This window comes from Alexandromys fortis, unplaced genomic scaffold, assembly GCF_014885135.2.
Source record: "Alexandromys fortis isolate MF-2015 unplaced genomic scaffold, M_Fortis_MF-2015_v1.1 scaffold_177, whole genome shotgun sequence".
NCBI classification, from domain to species: Eukaryota; Metazoa; Chordata; class Mammalia; order Rodentia; family Cricetidae; genus Alexandromys; species Alexandromys fortis.
The window spans coordinates 2,494,587-2,518,591 of NW_026068056.1; the positions used below are offsets into that span (position 1 = coordinate 2,494,587).

A 24,005-nucleotide genomic window follows, 5' to 3' on the forward strand; every position below is an offset into this window, starting at 1 on the left:
CTGATCCTGCCATGACAATTACAGAGCTATTCTTCATGTTCATTCTAAACTTAGAAGCACAGTGTAACTGCATTAGGATGGGGAGGGTTTGTCTTTTTCTTTATATTTTGGTTTGTTTTGAATTTTGTTTTTACAGTTTTCTCTGTGTAACTCAGTATAACCAGGAATCTTCCTGCCTCAGCCTTCCTAGTAATGGAATTAAAGGCATTCAATATATCCCCTTCCCCCCTCAAAAATAATTTACCACTGTCCTTAAATCAAACATTTTACAGTAGACACAACATTCTGAAAATGTAAAACGGAGTATGATGACTTTTTATTTTCCAGAATGAGTACCTTGTCTCTGGGACTCAAATCACCCTCTGATTCATAAGTTTACCCTTAATGGCTCTACTGTTTTTAAATGAAGTGTAATAATTCCATTACTGCATGATTCCTTAGTGCTGAGAGATGACAGAATGCTTAATGGAAGGAAAGACAGAAAGTGCTGCCTCTTGCCATGCTGTCCTGTGAGCTTGTGCTGCTGTTATGTGTTGGATTCTTGTTTTCTGTAACTTTGTTTCCCTGTTGAACCCTCTAGAACCCTGTGCTTTATGTTCACAGGTGGTTGAACTAAAATTTGGTGGGAAAGATATCCCAGTAACTGGGGCCAACCGCATTGCCTACATCCACCTGGTGGCTGACTACCGGCTGAACAAGCAGATTCGACCACACTGCCTAGCTTTCCGCCAGGGCCTGGCCAACGTTGTGAGCCTAGAGTGGCTCCGAATGTTTGACCAGCAGGAAATTCAGGTGCCATAGCTACTACTATCAAAGACCATTGCCTCAGGAAATAAGACACTTTCTGAAAAATCTCCCTTTGGGTTTACAATTTAACCTTTTTTCCCCCAGGTATTAATTTCTGGTGCACAAGTTCCTGTAAGTCTGGAGGACCTAAAATCCTTTACAAACTATTCAGGTATGTGGCACCACATTTAGGTGTACCTTCCCCATAGGTCAGCTATCAACACAATCTCTTACATGGGTTGTGTACTGTGAGACACAGGACACTGCTCCATTCCTATCTGTCCACCTTACTGTTAAGAACTCTTCTCAGTCATTTGCAGGGCTACCAGCAAGTACAAGTATGAACTTTTTCTAATTTTTGTAGTGTTCTGTACCTTGTGTATTCTCTTCTTCACAACCTGCCTTCTTTTACTCTTTTACTTATACTCATAGACATTTGGTTGCTTCCATTCTTGTTTTTAAAGGAGGTGTCATGGTGGTGCATGCCTTTAATCTCAACAGTTAGGATCCATAAACAGATGGATCTCTGTGAGCTCTAGGCCAGCCTAGTCTATATAGTAAGTTTGCAGACAGCCGGGGCTATATAGAGAGACCTTGTCTCAAAAGTCACAACAGTAAAAGGGGGTGATAAACTAGCATAGCACTCTATAGTTAAATGTGCTTAATATGTGTGAACCTCTGGCTTCAAGCTCCAGCACAGAAATAATTAACTGAATGAAAAAATACAACAGTACTAATGATTCCATTATCAAAAGACAAACACTAGTAAAGATTGGAAAATTAGATTCAGAGATTAGCAAGTGGTAAGACCACTTTCTGCCCAGGCATGAGAATCTAAATTCACATTCCATGTACTCACATTTAAGAAAACAAGGTGTGCTGGGATTAAAGGCATGTGCCTTTAGGAGTAGTGGGGAGGTTAGTTTTTAAGTAATCTATTTTAATTATGTTGCGTGTGATGGTGCATACCGTTAATCCCAGAATGTATGGGGTAGAGGCCGGGTGGTTGTCTGAGTTTGAGGCCAGCCTATAGTATACATAAAGACTTTCAGGCTAACTAGAGCTCCATACTAGAACCCTGTCTCAAAAGGGAAGTTGATAATATATGGATGGTTGGGAATGCCAGAAGATGGAGAATTCAGAGCCGACATGGGCAACTTAGCAAGACCCTATCTTAATATCAAGAAAACAATAAAAAAAAGCAATTATGTCAGTGGTCAGGTGCTTGCTTGCAGGTTTCCCAAGACTCTGGGTTCAACCTCGACTTTAAAGAGTGTGTAGGAGACTGATTAGCAAGATTATATTCTGGGTTAATAAATCAGATGGGAGCCGGGCGGTGGTGGCTCACACCTGTAATCCCAGCATTTAGGAGGCAGAGACAGGCAGATCTCAGTGAGTCCGAGGCCAGCCTGGTCTACAAAGCGAGTTCCAAGACTGTTAAACTGAGAAACCCTGTCTCAAAAAACCAAAATAAAATAAAATCAATAAGATGGGTTTCTGAAAACAAAAACAACTCAGCAAAACATGGGCTTCTATACACAAGAATTGATCATTCTGCTGGGCGTGGTAGAGCACACCTTTAATCCCACCACTCAAGAGGCAAAAGTAGGTGGATCTCTGTGAGTCTGAGGCCATCCTGGTCTACAAAGCGAATTCTAGGATAACCAGGGCTGTTACACAAGAAACCCTGTCTCTTGACTGGAGAATGGTGTAGGAGATCCGTCTGACTATGTGTTGCTTTCATTGGTTGAATAAAGAAACTGCCTTGGCCTTTTCATAGGGCAGACTTAGATAGGCGAAGTAGACAGAACTGAATGCTGGGAAGAGGAAGGCAGAGAGAGAGAGAGAGAGAGAGCGCTGCCATAAAGTCGCCAGATCAGAGATGCTGAATATTTGCAGGTAAACCACAACCTTGTGGTGATACACAGATTAATGGAAATGGGTTAGATGAGGATGTGAGAGTTGGCCAAGAAGAGGCCAGATATAATGGGCCAGGCAGTAATTAAATTAATACAATTTCTTTGTGGTTATTTCGGGGGTTAAGCTAGCCAGGCAGCAGGACTCAGCTCACTCTTCCATTCTACAGGAAAAATAGTTCAATAATTAAGAGCACTGCCTGCTCTTCCAAAGGTCCTGAGTTCAATTCCCAGCAACCACATGGTGGCTCACAACCATCTGTAATGAGGTCTGGTGCCCTCTTCTGGCCTGCAGGCATACACACAGAATATTCTATACATAATAAATATTAAAAGAAAACAAAGCACTCATATGCATAAAATTTTTTAAAAAAGAGGAAAAAGAAGGGGGGGAGGAGAAGAAGAAAAAAGAAAGCAACCCTGTGTGGAGAAAAAAAGAATTGATCATTCCACTGACTGCATCAAAAATTATAGACTACAAATGGACCCAGTAATATAAATATAAGGCATATATAATGAAAACTGCAAAGAGTTGTAAGAAATTAAAGGAGAGGGCTGGAGAGATGGCTCAGTGGTTAAGAGCATTGCCTGCTCTTCCAAAGGTCCTGAGTTCAATTCCCGGCAACCACATGGTGGCTCACAAACATCTGTAAAGAGGTCTGGTGCCCTCTTCCGGCCTGCAGGCATACACACAGACAGAATATTCTATACATAACAAATAAAATAAATACTTTAAAAAAAAGAAATTAAAGGAGATCTAGCAGAGCAATAGAGGCACACCTTTAACCCCAATACTCAGAAGGCAAGGGTAGGTGGATCTCTAAATTGAGTTCAAGGCCAGCCTGGTCTACTGAGTCAGAAACTCTCAAAATGAAACAATTAGAAAAGGAAAGAAAGGAAAAAGGAAATTCAAGGAGAGCTAAATAAACAGAAAAACTGTTTTCTTTGACTGGAAAACTAATATTATTAAAATGGTAATTATCTCCAAATTGACCTATTAATTCAATCTAATTGTGTGATTTTATGTGTCTGTTTTGCTTCCAATGTATGTCTGTGCATCACGTGTTTGCCTGGTGCTCACAGAAGCCAGAAGCATCAGATTCCCCGGAGCTGTTTGGCTGGAGAGATGGCTTAGTGTGGTTAAGAATACTGGTTGCTCTTTCAGATGACATGGGTTCATTTCCCAGCACCTACATGGTAGCTTACAACTATACTCTAGTTCCAGGAGTCCCCCTTCTGCTATCCATGTATAATGTATGCACATGATGTACATGCATGCATGCATACATACATACATACATACGTACATACATACATACAATACACAAGTGGGGGGGACTGGAGAGATGACTCAGATCTTAACAGCACTGGCTGTTCTTCCAGAGGTTCTGAGTTCAATTCCCAGCAACCACATGGTATCTCACAATCTTCTGTAATGAGGTCTGGTTCCCTCTTCTGGCATGCAACCATACATGCAGGCAGAAGACTGTCCATATGATAAATAAAATTTAAAAATAGATATGAAAAATGTAACTTTTAAATTAAGAAACCCAACTGGTTGGTGTAGCATACACTAGTAGGATTTACTGTGTTCAAGGCAAATCTGGGCTACAAAGTGAGACTCTGTATCAAAAACAGAAATTAGCAGATGGAATGGGAAGAGAAAGGAAAGGAGAGAGAAGGAAAAACCCAATTCAGGCTACTGTGTTCTGTTAAATGGTGTTTTGTGTACACCATCTGTTAAGGTAGAGACAGAGGTCAGAGATGACTGTAGGATCTTTGTGAGAAAATGGAAATGTTCTAAATCTAGTTATGTTAGTCACTTATTATGTTTATTTGTGTGTGTGCGTTTGTTTCTTCTGTAGTTGTTGCTTTAAACCCGAACTCTAAATTTACATAAAAGCAAATAATGCCAAAAGTCATAGTGTCTGCGCTCTCAAGTCATGTGTTTAAGAAAATGTCATTGTTCTGACCTTTCTTTGCCAAGAACTTGCCCTGGGTTGTTTGACCTTCCTTGACTTGCACTGAGAGCTTATACCTTTAAGGATCCCAGCTATTCCAGTAAATAGATTTAAAATAGTACCATAGTCATTTTGGTGCCAATTAATGCACTTAAGATACCTTATTGATGTTATTTCTGTAGTGGATTAACAATGAGGGAACAATATATAGCAATTATTTTAGTTTTAGAAAGCACTTAATGAGATTAAAAACTATAAGTAGCAGATAGTACATTTTAGAATTGTGTCTAATCACAGGCAGGGCTGGTTGTCAGCTATACTCTGAACCTTATTATAAGAAGAAGAGGCAATAAAATTATGAAGACATGGAGATCATATTGGCCAAATGCCTAGCTCTCTGAGAAATAAGATGTGTCTACCGTTTTAGATGTGTAGCCAAGTGTCAGTCCTACCCAGGAAGGAATTGTTGGTTTCTAGCATTCGTTAGGCATTTCATGTTCTCACCATGCTTATTCTGGCTAACAGTTGCTCTGTCATGGTTGGTCACATCTCCCCTCCACCAAGAACCAGAGGCACGTGTTAGTTTGGGTTTCTATTGCTGTGGAGAGACACCATGACCATGGCAACTCTTATAAAGGAAACATTTAATTGGGGTGGCTTTCTTACAGTTTCAAAGTTTTAGTTCATTGTCATCATGGCAGGGAGCATGGCAGCGTGCTGGCGGACATACTGCTGGCTACATCTTGACCTGCCAGGAACAGGAAGTCTACTGACAAACTGGGCGGTATTCCAAACATAGGAAACCTCAAAGTCTGCCCCCACAGTAATACACTTCCTCCAACAAAGTGACACCTCCTAATAGTGCCACTTCCTGCAAGATTATGGGAGCCAATTACATTCAGACTACTGCAGCAAGTATCTTACAGTTTGGCTCTTAGTAAACCCACTCTCGTTTCTGAAAGTTCCCTCAAAACATGGGTGTCATACTTCCAAGTCTGTTGCTCCTGCTTTTGCATTGATTTTATCTTTAATGCATATGTGCTCATTTTGTCATAGGGGGCTATTCTGCTGATCATCCTGTCATTAAAATCTTTTGGAGAGTTGTAGAAGGTTTCACTGATGAAGAAAAGCGCAAGTTACTCAAGTTTGTAACAAGTTGCTCTCGCCCGCCTCTCCTGGGGTTTAAGGTATGCATCTTTCATGCTATTTATTTTAAACTATACAGGCCTGGCCACTCTATGTTTGTTGTCTTTTGTCCTATTGTAAGTACTAGGTGCTGTGATAATTGTACTTAGGATTGTATCTAGAGAGCCTGTGTTCAGATAGGCTGCCTGCAGTTGAAATCATCAGCCTCAGGTCGTGGTGATCCTTTTCCACTCTCAGTTGAAGAATCTACAGCCTAAACATTGGTAATGGTTGTTACTACCACTTGCTTTACATTATCCTAGCCTTGATTGATTACTTCTGAAAATTAGTATTAATCTCACATAACTTGGCCTACCTGTTGTTTTTAGTAATTAAAGTTATTGGGGGTTTGGGGAAGTAGTTCAATTAATTAGTAAATACTAGCCATGCATGCAGGAGAGGCTAAATTCATTACATAGTGTCTACCAGGCAAGGTGTTACATGACTTTAATCCCAGCACTCAGGTTGACCAGGACTTTGATATCTTTGGGTTGGAGGCCAGCCTGATCTAATAGTGAGTTCCAAGGTAGTCAGAGCCAGTGAGACCTTGCTGTCTCCAAAACAAAACAAACAGATAACCAGTATTCAAATGCTGGGCTTGTAATCCCAACACTAGAAAAGTAGAGACGGGGCCAGCCAGTCAAGCTGAATTAGCAAGCTTGAAGTTGAGTGGAAGACCTCCCTCAAAACATGAGTCAAGGGCCAGCATGATGACTTAGCTGGTAAAGTCACTTTCCCTGCCTATTTGTGTGCTTGAGTCTAATCCTGGTTCAGTACTGTGCTTTGGTGATGCCAGCACTCCCACAGTACATTGGGAATTGGAGACTGGAAGCTCCCAGGTAACTAACCTTGGTATGCAATGCAGCAGAAATAAGGCATTCTGCTTTGAAAGAAGGAGAGAATAAATTTCTTAAAGTTGTTCTCTAACCTTAGTATATACTATACTATGCACACACACATTTTATATATATCAGGTAGGGGGCAGTCAAGGAAGTCACCCAAACTCTTGCATCTACATACATACTCATACCCACCCACACAACATATCACACACAAAAAAGGTTGTTTGAGAGACATTTAGTGATAATTACTATATTCATTATAAAATAATATGAAGCAGCATACATACTTAAGGACTATACATAGTGGAGCCAGCAGGGCCTGTTAAGGTATCTCACTGAGAAAAGGCACTTGTGCTCAATCCCCAAAACCCATGTGATAGAAGAAAAAAACAAGCTCCTGAAGGTTATCCTCTGACCTCCACACCCTTGCTTACACACGTATATCATGCAAACACACACAACAGATAAGTGTATTAAAAATTTTTAGATGGACAAAGTGGTGTACACCTAGATCAGAGCACTTGGAAGGCAGAGAGGCTGGTGGATATCTATGATTTCCAGGCCAGCCGGAGTTATATGGTAAGATCCTATCTCAAAAACAAAGATGGCTCAGGTGTTCATACTTGCGAGTGTGTGTACATACACATATGGAACCAACATGATTATCCAGTGGTTAAACTACTGCTAAAGCCTGGTGGACTGAGTTCAATCATTCCCCAGGATCCCCATGGGTGGGTGGGTGGGTGAGTGAGTGAAAGATTGATTGATTTTTAAAAAATAATATACTTGGAGCTGGAGTAATGACTTGGAGGTTAAGAGTACTGATTGCTCTTCTAGAAGTCTTGAGTTCAGTTCCCAGCAACCACAGGGTGGCTCACAACCATCTATAATGAGATCTGGCTCCCTTTTCTGCCATGCAAGCACACATGCAGAGCACTGTATACACAATAAATAAGTAAACTTTTAATATTAATATGCTTAATGAACAAAAGAGAGACCCCAATTTCAAACAAAGTTGAAGGCAAGGACTAACACCCAAGACTGTCCTCTACCCCCGTACATGTGCTGTGGCAAAATTGGAAAAGACTTTCTTTGTCCACTTTAACCACTGACGTGACCATGTTTGCTCTATAGTTTTGAGTCATTTCAAAGCAGGTTAGGGGCATTTCTTTTTCCCTCTTACTGGATATTTTACTTCATATTTTCCTAAAATGGATATTCCTGTAAATCACAATTCATTGATCAGCAATAGAGGAATTTACCCATGATGTATTAACACATGGTTTAGAGTCTGACTGTTCAATCTAAAACTCTAGCAGCATTGGAGAGCTTGTTAGAAACAGACATTTGTATGTCCTTGGGACCAGCTCCCTTATACTGCTGTGTAGAGCTAGGTAGCCATGTTTTTATTTAACCTCTTCCAAGTATCTGAAGCTTGGTGAAGTGATACCGCTTGTTGCTTAATGTCCCTTGTAGAATTTGTCTTCTAGGTAAAGATCTAGTGCAATGCTACACAGGGCATGCATGGGCATGATTTTTTCGTTTTGTTTTGTTTTATGGCTCTGTAGTTCAGGCTACCCTTGAACTCACTATTTAACCCAGGCTGGCCTCAAACTCTTCAGTTCTGCTGCTTTGGACTCTTGAGTGCTGGGATTTGGGGTCTATGTTACCTTACCAGGCTAGGTATGTTCTTTCGTTTCCTTCCGTCTATGTGTTCTGGACAGTTTGGGTAGGTATACGCAGATTCTTTTGACAGTGTTTTGGGTGTCATTTTAAGTAGTGTGCTCAGGATAAATGACAGCATTGGTTATGATGACCCAACCTGCAAGAAGGTCAAGGGTCATCTGGTAATGGACACCATGAACTGAAGATATTCAGAAATGTAAAAGAAGCAAATTACTGTAGTATGAATCCGAAAGTGTGAGGATTGACATCTTGCTGTGACTTCTACCACATGAACTACCCTTAAAGGCAGAGCTCTGAAGATAGATGTAGGGCTGAAGGCAGAAGGAAAAACTCATCGAGGGTGTGGACATGTTCCAAACACAAATAGTGGGGATAGTGGCACAAATGTAGCAGTTTTCTAGATTACTGAATTATAAATTTAATGACTAAATTCTAAAGTAGGCAAATTGCAGTTTTTAAACCATTTTTTAAAAATGGACAGTGGGCTGGGCAATGTTGCACATGCCTTTAATCCCAGTACTTGGAAGGCAGACACGGCTTGTCTACAAAGCAAGTTCTAGGATAGCTAGGACTGCTACATAGAGAAACCCTATCTCAAAAAACCAAAAAAAAAAAAAAAAAAAGCCCAAAATCAAAAAAAAAAAAAAAAAAACAGTCCATCAGTAAAACATCTCAGTTGGTACTCAGATGAAAATTGGAGGAAGATCTGCACAACTGCCAGAAGCTAATTTTTTACAGGAAGCAGCTGTCTGTACTGCTGGGTTTAGGGACAGTAATGAGAAAGATCTGTTCAGCTGGGCAGTGGTGGCGCACGCCTTTAATCCCACCACCTGAGAGGCAGAGGCAGGTTTATCTCTGAGTTGAAGGCCAGCCTGGTCTACACGTTTCAGGACAGCCAGGACTACACAGAGAAACCCTGTCTCAAAACAAAAGGAAAAAAAAGGAACATCAAATAAGTAGGGCAGTAATCATGTGAGTCTTCCAAGTTACTGAAACAAGGTAAAGAACCAGTTATATTGACAGAAATAGAGAGTAAAGATAATGTCAGGTGAGCTGGAGAGATACTCAACTGTTAAGATCACTGGCCACTCTTGGGACTCAGGTTCAGTTCCCAGCAATATGACAGCTTACAACCATCTGTGTAACAATAGTTCCAACTGATCTTCTAGCCTCTGCAGGTGCCAGGCAGTGTGGTACACAAACATAATGCAGGCAAGACACCCACACACCTAAAATTAAAATAAGTCTTTTAAAAAATGACAAGATTGAATGCTAGCATGATCTACAAAGTGAGTTCTAGAACAACCTAGTTACACAGAGAAACCGTATCTTAAAAAGCAACAACTACAAAAAAGTTGTCAAAAATCATGAAAGAGAAAATATAAAAACAAGAAAAGCATGAACTCTTCAATAAAGAATGTACTAAGGCTGAACTCACCTATGAAAGAAACAGCTACATGGTAATGCATATCTGTAATCCGGTACTTTGTGAGGCTGAGGCAGGAAGGTTAGTGGTTCCAAGCAATACCATAGTACACAGAAAAGAATTCCATATTAGTTTTTACAGTTGTCATGTCAGACATCAGAGTTTACAAAGCATGTTGACCTTGTGATTCTCAGAGGTGCCTCTTGAGTGCTTCAGAGCAGACAGACACAGAGAGGGAGGACAGGCGTAGATCTATTGTGATGCAGATAGCAAGAAACTCACAGAACACCTCTATGCCCAATATTGGGGAAGAACAGCATCTGCTAAAGCTAATTAGAACTTAGTATGTTTAATAAGTAGGATTGTTGCAGAAAAAAGAAATCATTAAATGCTGTAGAAAAATTGTTAAGTTACCATCAGGCCACACAGTAAATTGATTTTTTTCTTTCTCTGAATTAATGCAAATTCTCATTGTGTTGTATTTAATTATGTATAAAGTACTGCCCTTGACTCAGCCTTTAGTAAAGAACTTCATTTTTTTACTTTTAAAACTCCCAAGTAGGAAACCCAATTAGCATTATGAAAGAAATAATAAAATAGGACATTTTCTTGGCAGTGCTGACACACACCTTTAATCTCAGCACCCAGGAGGCAGAAGCAGACAGATCTCCTGTTTAAGACCACCCTGGCTACTTAGTGAGTTCCAGGACAGCCAGTGCTACACCGAGAAACCCTGTCTCCAGAAACCAAAAGAAGGACAAGGGGAGAGAGGGAGGGGAGACATTGTGGACTGACTTGACGTTCACAATGTTTCACTGTGAAGTGTATCTAGAGCTCTCCATTTACAAAGGTATTGCTGACCGTGCCATCAAATACTTCTGTCTTGTTTGTGGTAGGTTTGTTTTGTTGGTGGTGGGTTTTGGGGTTTTTTGTTTGTTTTTTTGAGACAGGGTTTCTTTGTGTAGCCCTTACTGTCCTGGAACTCACTCTATAGACAGGCTGATATCAAACCCAAAAAGATCTACCTGTATCTGCCTCCTGAGCTCTAGGAATTTTTGTTGGTTTGGTTTTGGATTTTGTTTTTTTTTTTTTTGTGGGTTTTTGTTTGTTTTTTGAAACAGGATTTCTCTGTGTAACAGCCTGTTCTGGAACTTGCTCTGTAGACCAGGCTGTTGTCAAACTCATATTCACCTGCCTTTGCCTCCCAAGTGTTGGGATTAAAGGTATGTCAGCACCAACGAACAAATCTATGGTGTCTTTATTTTTAGCCTCAAGTGTGTGAGAAACTGGCTGCCCTTGTAAACTCAGAACTGCATCCTTTGCTTCCTATTTATGAGAGATAACATAGTGGCACAATATGTTATAATTAAGGATAAAACGAGAATGTTTTGTTCTTATGTTTATGTTTTGTTTTGGAGACAGTATTGCTACTGTATTTCAGCCAGCTTCTGTTTCACTGAAACAGAACTTAAAGTTGTCCAGGCTGTCCTGGGATTTACAATAGACCTCTTGCCTCAGTCTCCCAAGTACTGGGATTTGCAGGTATACCACCCCGCGCTCATACCCCAATAAGGTCTTGTTTGTTTGAGACAGGGTCTCTTGTTTTGTAGCTCAGCCTCCCAAGTGTTTGAACTAAGGACATGTACCACCATACCTGGCCCTTTCCAGGTGGTGTTCTTATCCAGTTGAGAAAAACATAAAACACATGCTGAGTTCAAGAGGCACATGCAGCAGTCTGCTAAAGTGGCAGTTCCAGACAGCTGAGTGTGGCATGCCTTTTGCCAGTTCCTGCAGCGCCCTTGTTTAAATCCTGTTCTTTGTTTTGCTGTAATGGCTGTAGGTATCTACTGTTTCTTACACTGTTGGATTTGTTTTTTTCTTCTAACAAAATCTATGTTTTCAAGATAGTAAATGGGAATCAGTGGTTAGGTAGAAGAATAAAAACATCTGTTTTTTTCCAATTCGGGCTACTGTTACATCTTATTTTATTCACTGTCATAAGCTACTGCTTTTATTCAGCATTATCTTGGGCTGGAGATATAGCTTACATGTAAGGCACTTGCTTAGCATATGTTGTAATTTAGAAAAGGTGGCACCAGAGAAAAACACACCATGCTACAGAACTCAGGTGGAAGGGTTTTTTATTGGGTGATAGTGAATGGGAAAGGAGGGGGAGGGCAGAGGGGAGACAGGCCTTTGGGGATAGGTGTAACAGGAAAGGAGAGAGAGAGATGGAGGGTGTGTAGGGTCCTTTTAAAAGGGAACATAATGAATGTACATAGGAGGTTGTCTTAGTGACTGTAGCTGAGGACATATCCTGTCAGAACCCCAAGTTCAGGCCAGTACAGATGCCTGAAAGATCTCTCTGAGTTCTGTTCCAGCCTGATCTACAGAGTGAGTTCCTGGACGGCCAGGGCTACAACACAGAGAAAACCTGTCTCAGAAAAGAGAAAGAAAATGCTCTACAGCAGTGATTTTTTTTTTTCAACCTTCCTAATGCTGTGACTTTTTAATACAGTTCCTCATATTGTGGTAACCCCCAATTATTAAGTCAATTTTGATGCTATTTCATAACTGTTATTTTGCTACTGTTGCAAATCATAATGTAAATATCTGTGTTTTCCAATGGTCTTAGGTGACCCCTTTGAAAGGGTCACAACCCACAGAGTGAGAATATTCTGATCTTGTGTAGAGTACCAACCAGTTACTCTCTTATCTGATGACTCTAGCTTTGTGTCAATTGACATAAAACCTAGCAAAGAGCGGGCGGTGGTGGCGCACGCCTTTAATCCCAGCACTTGGGAGGCAGAGGCAGGAGGATCTCTGTGAGTTCGAGACCAGCCTGGTCTACAAGAGCTAGTTCCAGGACAGGCTCCAAAACCACAGAGAAACCCTGTCTCGAAAAACAAAAACAAAAACAAAAAAAAAAAGCCTAGCAAAGAAAGCTAAAGTTTTTCCAGTGCTGGAATGACAGTTTGAAATGCTTTGAGTGAACATTGTGCCCCATCATATGGCCTTAAATAACTGGCCTTCACTTCAGTCACAGCACCTGAAGAGCAGATCCAGAATCTGTTACCAGCCAGATGTACAGCTAGCTACCATTTTGCTCCCCAGGGCCTCATCTTGTAGACATTTGCAATGAGGGGTAAACTAGGCAGGGATTTGAAGTAAGTACCAACCAGGTGGGAGAGTAAGCCAGTTCAGGGCAGTCTCTCTTTGTTGTTCTGTGTTGGAGAAGAGTAAGGTCACATCTCAGGTATGAGATGGTACCTAATGGTGCTCTTGGGTAAAATGAAGTGTCATTATTAGTTGCTTGTACCGTTTGGCCTTTCTTTGGATCTCATTCACAGATCTGCAGTACCACCAGCATCTATCGGATATATATTTAGCCTACAGACAAGTGCAATGGTTAACTTAGTCACACAATCCTTGCTAAGTGTAAAGATCACCTGTCATCCATCCTAGCTCCTTGGAGGTAGAGGCAGGAAAACCAGGAGTTAAGTCATCCTTGGCTACATAATGAGTTCAAGGTCAGCCCAGAATACACAAATAAGTCTCAAGCAAAGAAGTAGTGTTCACAGTCTTATTATTTATGCAGTATTGAAACTGAATGTGTGCCTATCAGGAGTTTGTGTGTTCCTATGCAGTGGGAACACTGTGCTACTCAGATTCATAAGATACAATAACAGAAAACAAAAAAAGGCACAAAGTGGTGCCTGTGATGTGCTGATACAATACGAGAGAAGACATACTTTCTTCTTTGCTTTAACTGTCTGGACACACCTAAGGGATCTGAGTACCTACACATATAAATGAGGGGTTCTATGTTGTACACTAAAAATAACCACCAGGCAGTGGTGGCCCACATCTTTAATCTCAGCACTCAGGAGGCAGAGGCAGGTGGATCTCTGAAACTCAAGGTCAGCCTGGTCTACACAGAAAAACCCTGCCTAAGAGCAACAACAACAGTAATATAATAATACCAACATGGAAATGGAAAGATTACTCGGTGGAGGACTCGAGAAACTGGTTTCTGTTCCCAACACTCAGAAGGTAGCTCACAACCATCTTTTAATTCCAGTTCCAGAGGATCCAACTCCCTCTCTGGCCTCTGAAGATATACCATACATGCATATGGTGCATATATATATATATATATACACACACACACACAGGCAGGCAAACATTCATGCATATAAAATAAAAATAAATGAATCTTTAAAAAGAATAATAACTAGCATGCACTGTCATATCTTTAAATAGTATCCATGGCACCATCCTGTCCTCCTTATATATACCCTGTAGGATGTACTCAGTACTGCTGTAAACAAGCTGCATACTCTAGACTCATCCTTATGTTCCTGTCTATAACATGATAAGATGAGAGAAACATTAGAAACCAGCAAATTTCCTCAGTTTTTAGGTTTGAATTTTCCCTTTTTGGCAGCAGCACTACACAGATGCAACCAATTCCTCAGATCTGGTTGGCGGCAAGGTGGGAAACTCATTCCTTTACTGGGATATAGACCCTCTATGGGTCTAGTCACTTTTAACGAAGTGATGATAGTGGCCACTTGTGACCATAGCCATGTTTAAAATATGTATCATTTTGCCACCAACTGAAATTTTCTAGAAAGAACTTTTCTGCTCAGCTGTTAAGTTATATCAAGAAATGATTTGTACAGGAGAGCTAGAGTAAAGTCCTCAAAGCTGTACCTGTCATTGAGTACCAGTTCTGAAGGGACCATGTATTGTTCATTAATACCTGGAAGCTATCCACTCTTGTCCTCCATCACACAAGTGCAGACTGGAATTAACGGTTTAACACAAAATAAAAAAAACATTTGTGGGGCTGGTAAGAATGCTCCACAGGTACCTGCCCCTAAGTCTGATGACCTGAGTTTGATTCCTGGGTCCCATGTAGTTGAAAGCAGGAACTAATTCCTGCAAGTTGTCTTCTGACACACATACTAATTCAACGTAATTTTTTATTTTTTTATTTTTTTTCGGGACAGGATTTCTCTGTATAGCCTGGCCTGTCCTGGAACTCACTCTGTAGACCAAGCTGGCCTCACTCACACAGATTCTCCTGCCTCTGCTCTGGAGTGCTGGGATTAAAGCTGTTTACCATCACTGCCCAGCTCAACTTAAGTTGTTTTTTTTTTTAATAGCTTGAAATCATGCTGACTGTGTGACTCAGCCTCTTTCTGGCAACTTTCTGTATAGAGACTGTGCTTTGCTCCCGTTTCTGTTGTGTTTGTTTATGTGTGTTGTTGAAACATCTGCATGGCTTCTAAGTTCAGTGTACATACTGCAGCTCATTTGAAGTATCCAACTGACCCTGTCCTCTTCTGTAAGTTCTTTCTTTAAGATGGGTATCTTACTCTGTAACGTGGCCTAACCTCGAATCCATAATTCAGTCCTAGTCCTGCCTCAGCTTTCTGAGTAGTTGATAAGAGATGTGTACCAGGGGCTGAAGAGATGACTCACTGGCTAAGACCAGTAACTGTTCTTACAGAATACTCACACAGTACCTCACAACTGTCTATAACTACAGTTCCAGTGATCTAATGACTTCTTTTGACCTCTTTAGACATCAGGTACACATATGGTTCATATACATACATGCAGGCAAGATGCTCATACACGTAAAATAAAAATAAATGTATCTATCTTGGGGGGGGGGGTTTCAAGGCAGGGTTTTGCTGTAGTTTTAGAGCCTGTCCTAGAACTAGCTCTTGGGTGTTTTTTTTGTTTGTTTGTTTGTTTTTTGTTTGTTTGGTTGGTTGGTTTTTTTTTTTTTTTTTTTTTTGGTTTTTCGAGACAGGGTTTCTCTGTGGCTTTGGAGCCTGTCCTGGAACTAGCTCTGTAGACCAGGCTAGCCTCAAACTCACAGAGATCCGCCTGTCCCTGCCTCCCTAGTGCTGGAATTAAAGGTGTATGCCACCACCGCCTGGCAATAAATGTATCTTATTTTTTAAGGTGGCCTGGTAGTCAGGCATAGTGGCTCATACCCTTAATCACAGCACTGAGCATTCAGGAGGCAGGAGCAGGCAGATCTCTGAGTTTGAGGCCTGGTCTATAGGGCAAGTTCAAGGACAGTAAGGTCTGTTACAAAAAGAAGCCCTGTCTTGAAAAAAAAATAAAATTAAACAAAAAACATAACATAAAAAAAGGCAAAGGTTTAGGGAGGTGGCTGGGTGGCTAAGAGCCCATGCTGCTCTTGTTGAGGACCCAAGTTAAGTTCCCAGTACCCCTGTTGAGCAGCTTACAACCACCTGTAACCCAAGCCTCAAGAGTATCCTAGCACCTCTGGTTTCTGGGTACCTGCACTCATGCACAGACACACTTATATGTACACAAATATAATTTAAAATCTTTTTTAAAAGAAAGAATATTTTTGAGAAAGGTAGCTTCCAGAGCAACAGTACCTCTCTGGCAGAACAAGACTCTGGTAGGCTCTAGGCAGTGCCAGATCCCTCTAACCATGTCCTGTGCCCTGTCTTCCAGGAGCTGTACCCTGCGTTTTGCATTCACAATGGAGGCTCGGACCTTGAGCGGCTACCTACAGCCAGCACCTGCATGAACCTGCTGAAGCTCCCAGAATTTTATGATGAAGCCCTGCTGCGAAGCAAGCTGCTTTATGCTATTGAGTGTGCTGCTGGCTTTGAGTTGAGCTGAGTTGAGCCCAGGGAACTTGATCTGACCCAGAGGCAACCATCACCTACCAGACCCCCCGAGAGCACTCAGGCGGGACCCGCGGCTCTCCTCAGGCCTTCTTTCTTCTTTCCTCCCTCTCTGATTTTTTTTTTTTAAGATAAGTTTATTGAGACAGTCACTTACATAGATGGACATTGCTTTTCACCTAACTTAACCATTGTTATGTGCCATGTGGCTGGTTTAGTAAGTTCACCAAGAAGAGCACAGGTTTTAGACTAGTGGCAATTCAGTGAAATTAACCAAAGATGAAGCTTTGGCCTTGCTGACCCAGTTCATATCCCCTTTGGGTCAGGCGCCCGTATCTGCAGACTGAGTCTGGGGCTGATACACAAAGTCCCAAGCCACTGCTTCTCATGTGGTTGATTGTTTACAAGCCTAATTATAAGAACTGAAGGCATTTTTCCTGCTGCCTTTTCCCAAAGTGATTAGGTTTGGAAAATGGATAACGCTAGTATTATTTTATTTGTGCTTTTTAAGCCATGTCCCCCAGGTGGGACTCGCATGCTTATCTTCAGACTCCTACTGACCTGCATCATGAGGTTTGGACATGGCTGTGTGGGTGTGAGGTGGCTGCTCTTTTCCTGTCTCTACTTTGTACCTGGAGAGCTTTCCGGGGAGGTGGAGGAGAAGGGTCCCTGCACTTCCTGAGGTACTTTGTCACCTGCAGTGAGTTGGCAACTGGGGGATGTGAGCACTGCAGCTTTTATTAAAGTCATTTGAACCAAAGTGGCGGGCTGCGTCTCTCCGTGATCCACGCGCCCTCCTGGCCCGACAGTACTGCCCATTTTCTTGGGTATCTTGGGGGGACTTGCCAGGCCTTGGCACCTCTGCTTCCTGCTGCAGTTTTGATAAGAAGACAGTGACCCTGGAGTGTGTCAGGGAAGAGCATCAGGCCAGGTGATTCTCACTTAGGCGCTTTATCAGGGTCCAACTTGTCTCCAGGTGACCTCAACCTCTGCACACAGGAAGCAGGGAAGCATCTAAGGAAGTCCGCATGCAAGGACCAACATGGAGCTGGTGAGGACTCCAAACCCCGCATCTCTGCCAAGTCCAGCATCTTTGTGCCTGGAGGCTCTTTGTGCTGTTGGGTTAGGTGACCAGAATTAGCAATATACTTTTAAATGTGGGAAAACTGAATGACACTTTTAAAACAATGACCATTATGAGACAAAATGTATAATTTCTTAATTTGAATAATAAAGTGTTTAAATGCTATTTGTAGTCTTGATACATAGGAAGAAATAGCGTTTATCCTTGATCTTATTTTTTGTTTGGGGATGTTTATGTTTAATATCCTATATCTTTTAATTAGTTAATTTGTATATTAGTATTTTAGAAGTGAAGTATCTGATACTGGAGATAAATTGGCAGTTTACATATTTGTGGTTTTTTTCTATCGGCTCTTCTGAGCTTATTTATTTGTACGTCCTAATGGATGAATATTTACATTAAATCTTTTTCCCTAAGATCGTGTTGGAGTTCTACCCCAGGTCACTGGTCACAGATGTGTGCAGTATAGAAAGCCACACAGCCTGTGGTCCCTTGCATTCAGCCAGCCCTGGAATACCCACTGAGTGAGGAGCTCAGGTACCAGTTCTCAGTGGGTCTTAGATTAAATTGCTGAGAAAAAAAGAAACCTTTCCTAAAGTAAGATTCTTAGGTCTTCATTGTTCTAGGTATCTTTATGTTTTGTCTTATTTTGCTTACTTTGGGTAACTTTTTTCTCAGACTTAAACATTGGGTTGGTCATTGGTTGTTACGGGTGTTTCTCATGGGCTGTTACATGCTCAGAGAACTTTGCTTTGTTGTCTGTGGGCTCACTACATAAGAGTTCTCCCACCAAATCATAAGCACCAGGTGTGTGCTGTCAATAAGTGGGCACAGGTATGTGGAGTCACCCAGTGTGAGCTGTAAAGCTGTAGTGCACTGAGATGCTGGGATTTGTGTGCATGCTCGAGACTGCTTGTTGTAGAGTTAATCCTTACAAAAGTTTCCTGAAAACAGCATAAGCTTAAAATTTATAGCTACTCAAATAATTAAGAAAGTAGGGCAGTGGTGGTGGTGGTGCATCCCAGCACTTGGGAGGCAGAGACAGGTGGATCTCTGTTAGTTCAAGTCCAGGCTGGTCTACAAAGCTGAGTTCCAGAACAACCAGAGCTGTTAAACAAAGAAGCCCTGTCTTGAAAGAAAAAAAAGAAGAAGAAGAAAGGAAGAAAGAAAAGAGAAAATGGAAAGAAAAGTCTACTGCTCTTCCACTCACATCCGCCCAGCTGCAAAGCAGTCTATTGTACACTAGTGTCAGTAGCTCCAGAATATACTTACCACTCACCCACCCCAAGGGCCACAGGCCTCCAGACAAAAGATCCCTCTGGTCCCAGGCAGCACTGTACTTGAGTTGGCCTAGCTGACTTCAACTTTTAGTGTTGGATAGTAACCTCAACATACTGGGGACCCAGAGATCCAGTGCAAAAGATCACTAAATACGTGGAAGCCTCTGTTCTAGAAACCTGAGGTTGGGCATACTTGGACTGAATACACTTCACAGGTGCCACACCTCCTGTAGACTATACATATGAGGTGCATGAGTGGGCTCTTGATGTCTTTGTTTCGGGTTTAGCGGTTGTCACATTTCAAACTTACTGTACCCTTGTTACTCTGAAATGGTTGTCTGTGATAAACAGTCTTTGTTATTCCTGTAAGAAATTGTTTTTGCGTCAGGCAGCTAGTGATGCACAACTTTACTCCCAGCATTCAAGGGCAGGTGGATCTCTGTGTTTGAGGCCAGCCTGGTATACAGAGCCCTGGTCAGCCAGGATTTCACAGAGAAACCCTGTCTTAAAAAAAAAAAAAAAAAAAAAAAAGGTCAGGCAGCACTCAGGAGGCAGAGGTAGGTGGATCTCTCTGGGTTCAAGCCCAGCCTGGTCTACAGAACGAGTTCCAGGACAGTCAGAGCTACACAGAGAAAGACCCTTTCTCAAAAAGAAGAAAATTGTTTCGGGACACCACAGGCTGAACCAGGATAAGATAGTGAACTTTATGTATAAATATCATATTCCGACTACTAACAGTGGTCTCCATGCCCCTCTCATTAAGTGTTTAGCCCCACAAATGCAGCACTTGCTACAGTCCAGTTAATAACTCTACAGTGGCCCTGCAGGTGAAGTAAAAGGAAGAGTTGTTCACTGCTTTGAGCTAAGAGTCAGAGGTGTGCCACAGTGGAAGAGCACTTGTCTTGCGTGAGTGAGAGCCTTAAAAACAGCAAAAACTAAAAAGCATTAAGTTTAGTGAAGACATGTTAAAAACTACAGTGAGGTTTTTTTTTTTAATTATTTTTATTAAGCTATTTATTTTTCTCCACTCCCCTCCCTTCCTCCCACCTACTCTCCTATTTGACTACTTTGCCTTGCTCTAGGCTAAATGGACAATTCCAAGCTTGGGACCAAGTTTTCAGATCCCAGGTGCCACTTGCTTCGGTTTTCAGATGAAGTTTAAGGCCACCTCATACCATACTTGGTAATACTTGGTGACCTGAATGGTGGCAACCTATAGGATTGCATATCTTAAGCCCAATAAAGGAGGCTTCATTTAGTGGAAGGATCTTTGCATATGTAGTTGAAGACCTTGAGATGAGATCATTCTGGATTGTAAATGGGTGAGAGGGCTAATTCTAGTGGGTGCCTATCATACTAAGAGAGGCCAGACATGGAGGTACATGTCTGTCATGCCAATTTATGGGAACAAATGGAGGGTATCTCTCTCTCCCCCTCCCTCCCTCCCTTTCTTCCCTTCCCTACTCCCCTTCTCTCTCCCTCTCTCTCCCTCGCACACAAACACTGACACGTAGGCTATGGAGGCAGGTATGGGGCGATGTGGCCTCAAGAGATCCAGTACCCACTAACAAATGTGGTTCACTAATAAAATATGGACTCTTCCCAGAAGCCACAGAAGGGGTGTATCCCATAGAAACCCAGGTCTCCCATTTGTCTCTAAAAGTGTAAGAGGATAGTTTTCTTTTGAGACAGAGACTCTCATACAGCTTAGGTTAACTTTGAACTCAATGTGGCTGAGAATGGCCTTGAACTCCTGTGCCTCTTTGCCTCCAGAATGTTCCTGATAAGTACTCTACCAACCAACACACTATTTTTGCTATTGTTGTTTGAGACAGGGTCTCTCCATGTAGTCCTGGCTTTCCCACAACTCATTCTGTAGACCAGGCTGGCCTTGAACTCAACCTGCCTCTACAACCCAAGTGCTGGGATTAAAGGTGTATGCTACATCACCTTCTACACCAATACTGTTCTATTTATCTCCTTTTGTTGTGACACCACAGGAAGCTAGAAATGCCACAGTGCGAACTCTGGTGAGACACCTTTCCTGGCCCTGCTGCCTGTGGGTCTCATGCTCTGAGCATTTGAACATGACATGCTCTCAGACCTCGATGCTGAATGTATGGCCCTTTGCTGCTGGTGCTACTCTAGTAGGTTCTGGAACTTTAGGAGGTGAGGCTAATCTGTAGGAAGCAGGTTGTTGGAGGAGTAACTCCAGGGGCTGTACCAGGTCCCTAAGCCCTTCTCTCTGCATTTTGTCTGCAATGCAGTGGACAGACTCCTCTGCCACAATCCTGCCACCATAATGTTCTATCCAAGGCCACAGGAATAAGCAACCATGGGCTAAGCCCATTGAAATTGTCAGCCAAAACCCTTCCTACCTCAGTCTGAAAGGCATTTAAGTCTCACTCTGTTGTCCAGTGCCTGCCCAAGTGCCGAGTGTGGCACACCCTGGAAGGCATGGACCCCTGCCACACTCCTACAGTGTATTTATTATGCCAGCATGTGTGTGAGGTCATTCTCCTATACAAAATGGTGACGATGCTTAAAAAGAGCATGTAGACTAAGGGGAATTTCAGGGACAGTGAGATCATTGCAAATGTAATTGGTTAAGCAAGCATCGGTTACATTAGTATATTTTGTTTTGTTTTGTTTTTTCAAGATGGTTTCTCTGTAACAACCCTGGCTGTCCTGCAACTCGCTCTGAACCAGGCTGGCCTCAAACTCACAAAGATCTGCCTGCCTCTGCCTCTGCCTCTCGAGTGCTGGGATTAAAGGTGGGCACTACCACCACGTGGCTAGTATATTTTTCTTTGACTTTGGACATATTTCACAAGCTTGAGCAGGTCTGGATGTGACCCAGAAAAGGGGCTGTAGAACTTGTCCTTGAGACACTGGGGAATAAGACTGCAGGCCTTGTTTCTGTTTTCTCCCTTGACCCTGAATGTATTTTTCATAAATGGCTCTTTGTTGGGAGAGACCTGTTTGTCCCTCTCAGAGAACTGAAACCTAAATTCCTTGTAACCGTGGGATAGTTTAACCCCTTTGGTTTGGCTCCTTTTTTTTGGGGGGGGGGCTATGATCATTTGCCCCGTGCATGTTGGTAGAGCATCATTGTAGAATATCCAGCCGTGAAAAGCTCATCTCAGGACAGGCAGCAAGGGGCCAGGACAAGATTCCCCCTAAGGACTTTCCCAGGGACTGTTTCCTTGAACTGGACCTCACCTCATTTTCCCCATTCTTGATATCTTAGTAGTCCATCCGAGGATTAATTCACTCAGGGGCCAGAGCCCTGCATTTAACTGGCTCCTGAAACATCCTCACACTCAGAGTTGTATCCCACTGATCCAGTGTCACACTCAGACTTCACCATCGCAGCCTTCAGTTCCCAGACCACTAGGATGTCCTTTAAGCACCTTGATGACCCTGTTCCCCACCATCTCCTGTCCCAGAACTGCAAGAGGCAAAGGGCTCCATCTGCCCTGGAATGCAGGGCATTCCCCTCCCTTCCCCCTGAGAGGCAGGATTTTTCTGTGTAGCTTTTGGCTGTCCCGGAACTTGCTCCCTAGGCCAGGCTGGTCTTCAACTCAGAGATTCCCCTGCCTTTGCTTCCCAAGTGCTGGGACTAAAGGCATGTGCCACCACCACTCAACTTGAGATCCTCTTGATGTTTTCTGTCTCAACCAGAACTGAGGTGCACAGTGGCACCAGGTGTGATCTTTTGTTTGAGACAAGGTCTCAATACATAGCCCTAGCAGTTCTAGAACTCATTATGAAAACTGGACCCATGGGAGTAAGTTTCATTTCTGTGTCTGTTTAATACATTGCCGAGTTCTCAGCACCTAGAATAATACCTAGTACATGGAAGGTGCACAGAAATATTTGGTGAATGATGGATCTGCTCAATGGAGAAAAACTTTGCTGGACCCTCTAAGTGGCTCCGGTGCTGAGTGCAGCCCTTCCTACCTGAGTTGGATCCCTGGATCTCACAAGGTAGCAGGAAAGAATCAGCTTCTGAGAATGTTCTTTAGCCATTCATGGCACCTGTGCACCTGCACACAACTACACACCAAATTTAAAGAAAGGCTTTGCTGAGTTTGTTTCAAGACCCACGTGCATTCTTATTCACACTTTTGGAGCTGGCCTGCACTGATGTGCTTGCCATAGGGCTCCTTCCTAAACCCTCTGCCATTTGCAAGAGCTGTCTGAATGGGGAGGTTGTGCCACCACCTAGTGGCCGAGGTCAGTCAAGCTCAGACTCAACAGGGAGCATGCACCATCTAGCGGTCAGTGAGAATCTGCACCCGAAAGGCACAATACCCCTCTCCAAAAGATGGGTGCTCTGGGTGGTGGTGGCTCACGCCTTTAATCCCACCACTTGGGAGGCAGAGACACCTGGTCTACAAACTGAGTTCCAGGACTGTTACACAGAGAAACCCTGTCTTGAGGACACAAAAAGGTTCCTGCAACCAGCCCCTACCCAGCCACTGCTGGCAACAACTGACAAATCATGGCATTTTAATCTATTTACAGTATGTGCAGGCTTGTGTGACGTGGTGACCACCAGATGGTAGGGCTGTAAGTCCCCCTTTTCTGGCGTCTAAAAATGCTGCCAGAGCAGCTCTCCAGGCTAGCAGTTTCACTCGGGCATGGCATGGGAAAGAACCTGTGTCCACGGGTGATAGCACACCAGCATCCTCAGCATTAGTCACATTAGCCAAGGGTTGAGGACAGCACTGCGTGGAAAGCAATGATGCCAACTGTTGTTCCTTTTTAAAAAATGCTGCAAGATCCCCCGGCAGTAGGCAACAGAAATGTTGTGGGTCCCAAATGGTGGTGGCGGGCCACGTGGTGGCAGGCAGCGGGCTCTGGGAGCAGCCAGTCCCAGGCATAAATGGCTGCCGGTCCCAGAGCGGTGGCCTGAGAGGTGGTAGCGGGCCATGTGGCGGCAGACAGCAGTCTCTGGGAGCAGCCAGTCCCAGGCTGCTGGTCCCTGAGCAATGGCTGGTCCCAGGCAGGGAGACACATGGCGGGCGGGCAGAAGACAGAAACATGAATAGACATGACATGCAGGGTGAGGTTGAATGTTTATTCAGGGGGTTATGGAGGAGGAAGGGTGAAGGGGGGGGGACAGAGAGAGAGAGAGGGAGGGAGGG

General features: G+C 42.9%; 1 protein-coding gene across 1 annotated transcript in view; it reads left to right on the forward strand.

Moving 5' to 3' along the window:
- Positions 1 to 17,988, forward strand: part of Ube3c (ubiquitin protein ligase E3C) — a 104,747-nt gene extending 86,759 nt beyond the window's left edge. The window contains exons 20-23 of the mRNA XM_050119916.1: positions 604 to 792; positions 892 to 958; positions 5,720 to 5,850; positions 16,313 to 17,988. Coding sequence (XP_049975873.1) covers positions 604 to 792; positions 892 to 958; positions 5,720 to 5,850; positions 16,313 to 16,483 — 558 coding nt within the window. The 3' untranslated portion in view covers positions 16,484 to 17,988. The remainder of the gene's footprint in view (positions 1 to 603; positions 793 to 891; positions 959 to 5,719; positions 5,851 to 16,312) is intronic.
- The last annotated feature ends 6,017 nt before the right edge of the window (positions 17,989 to 24,005 follow it).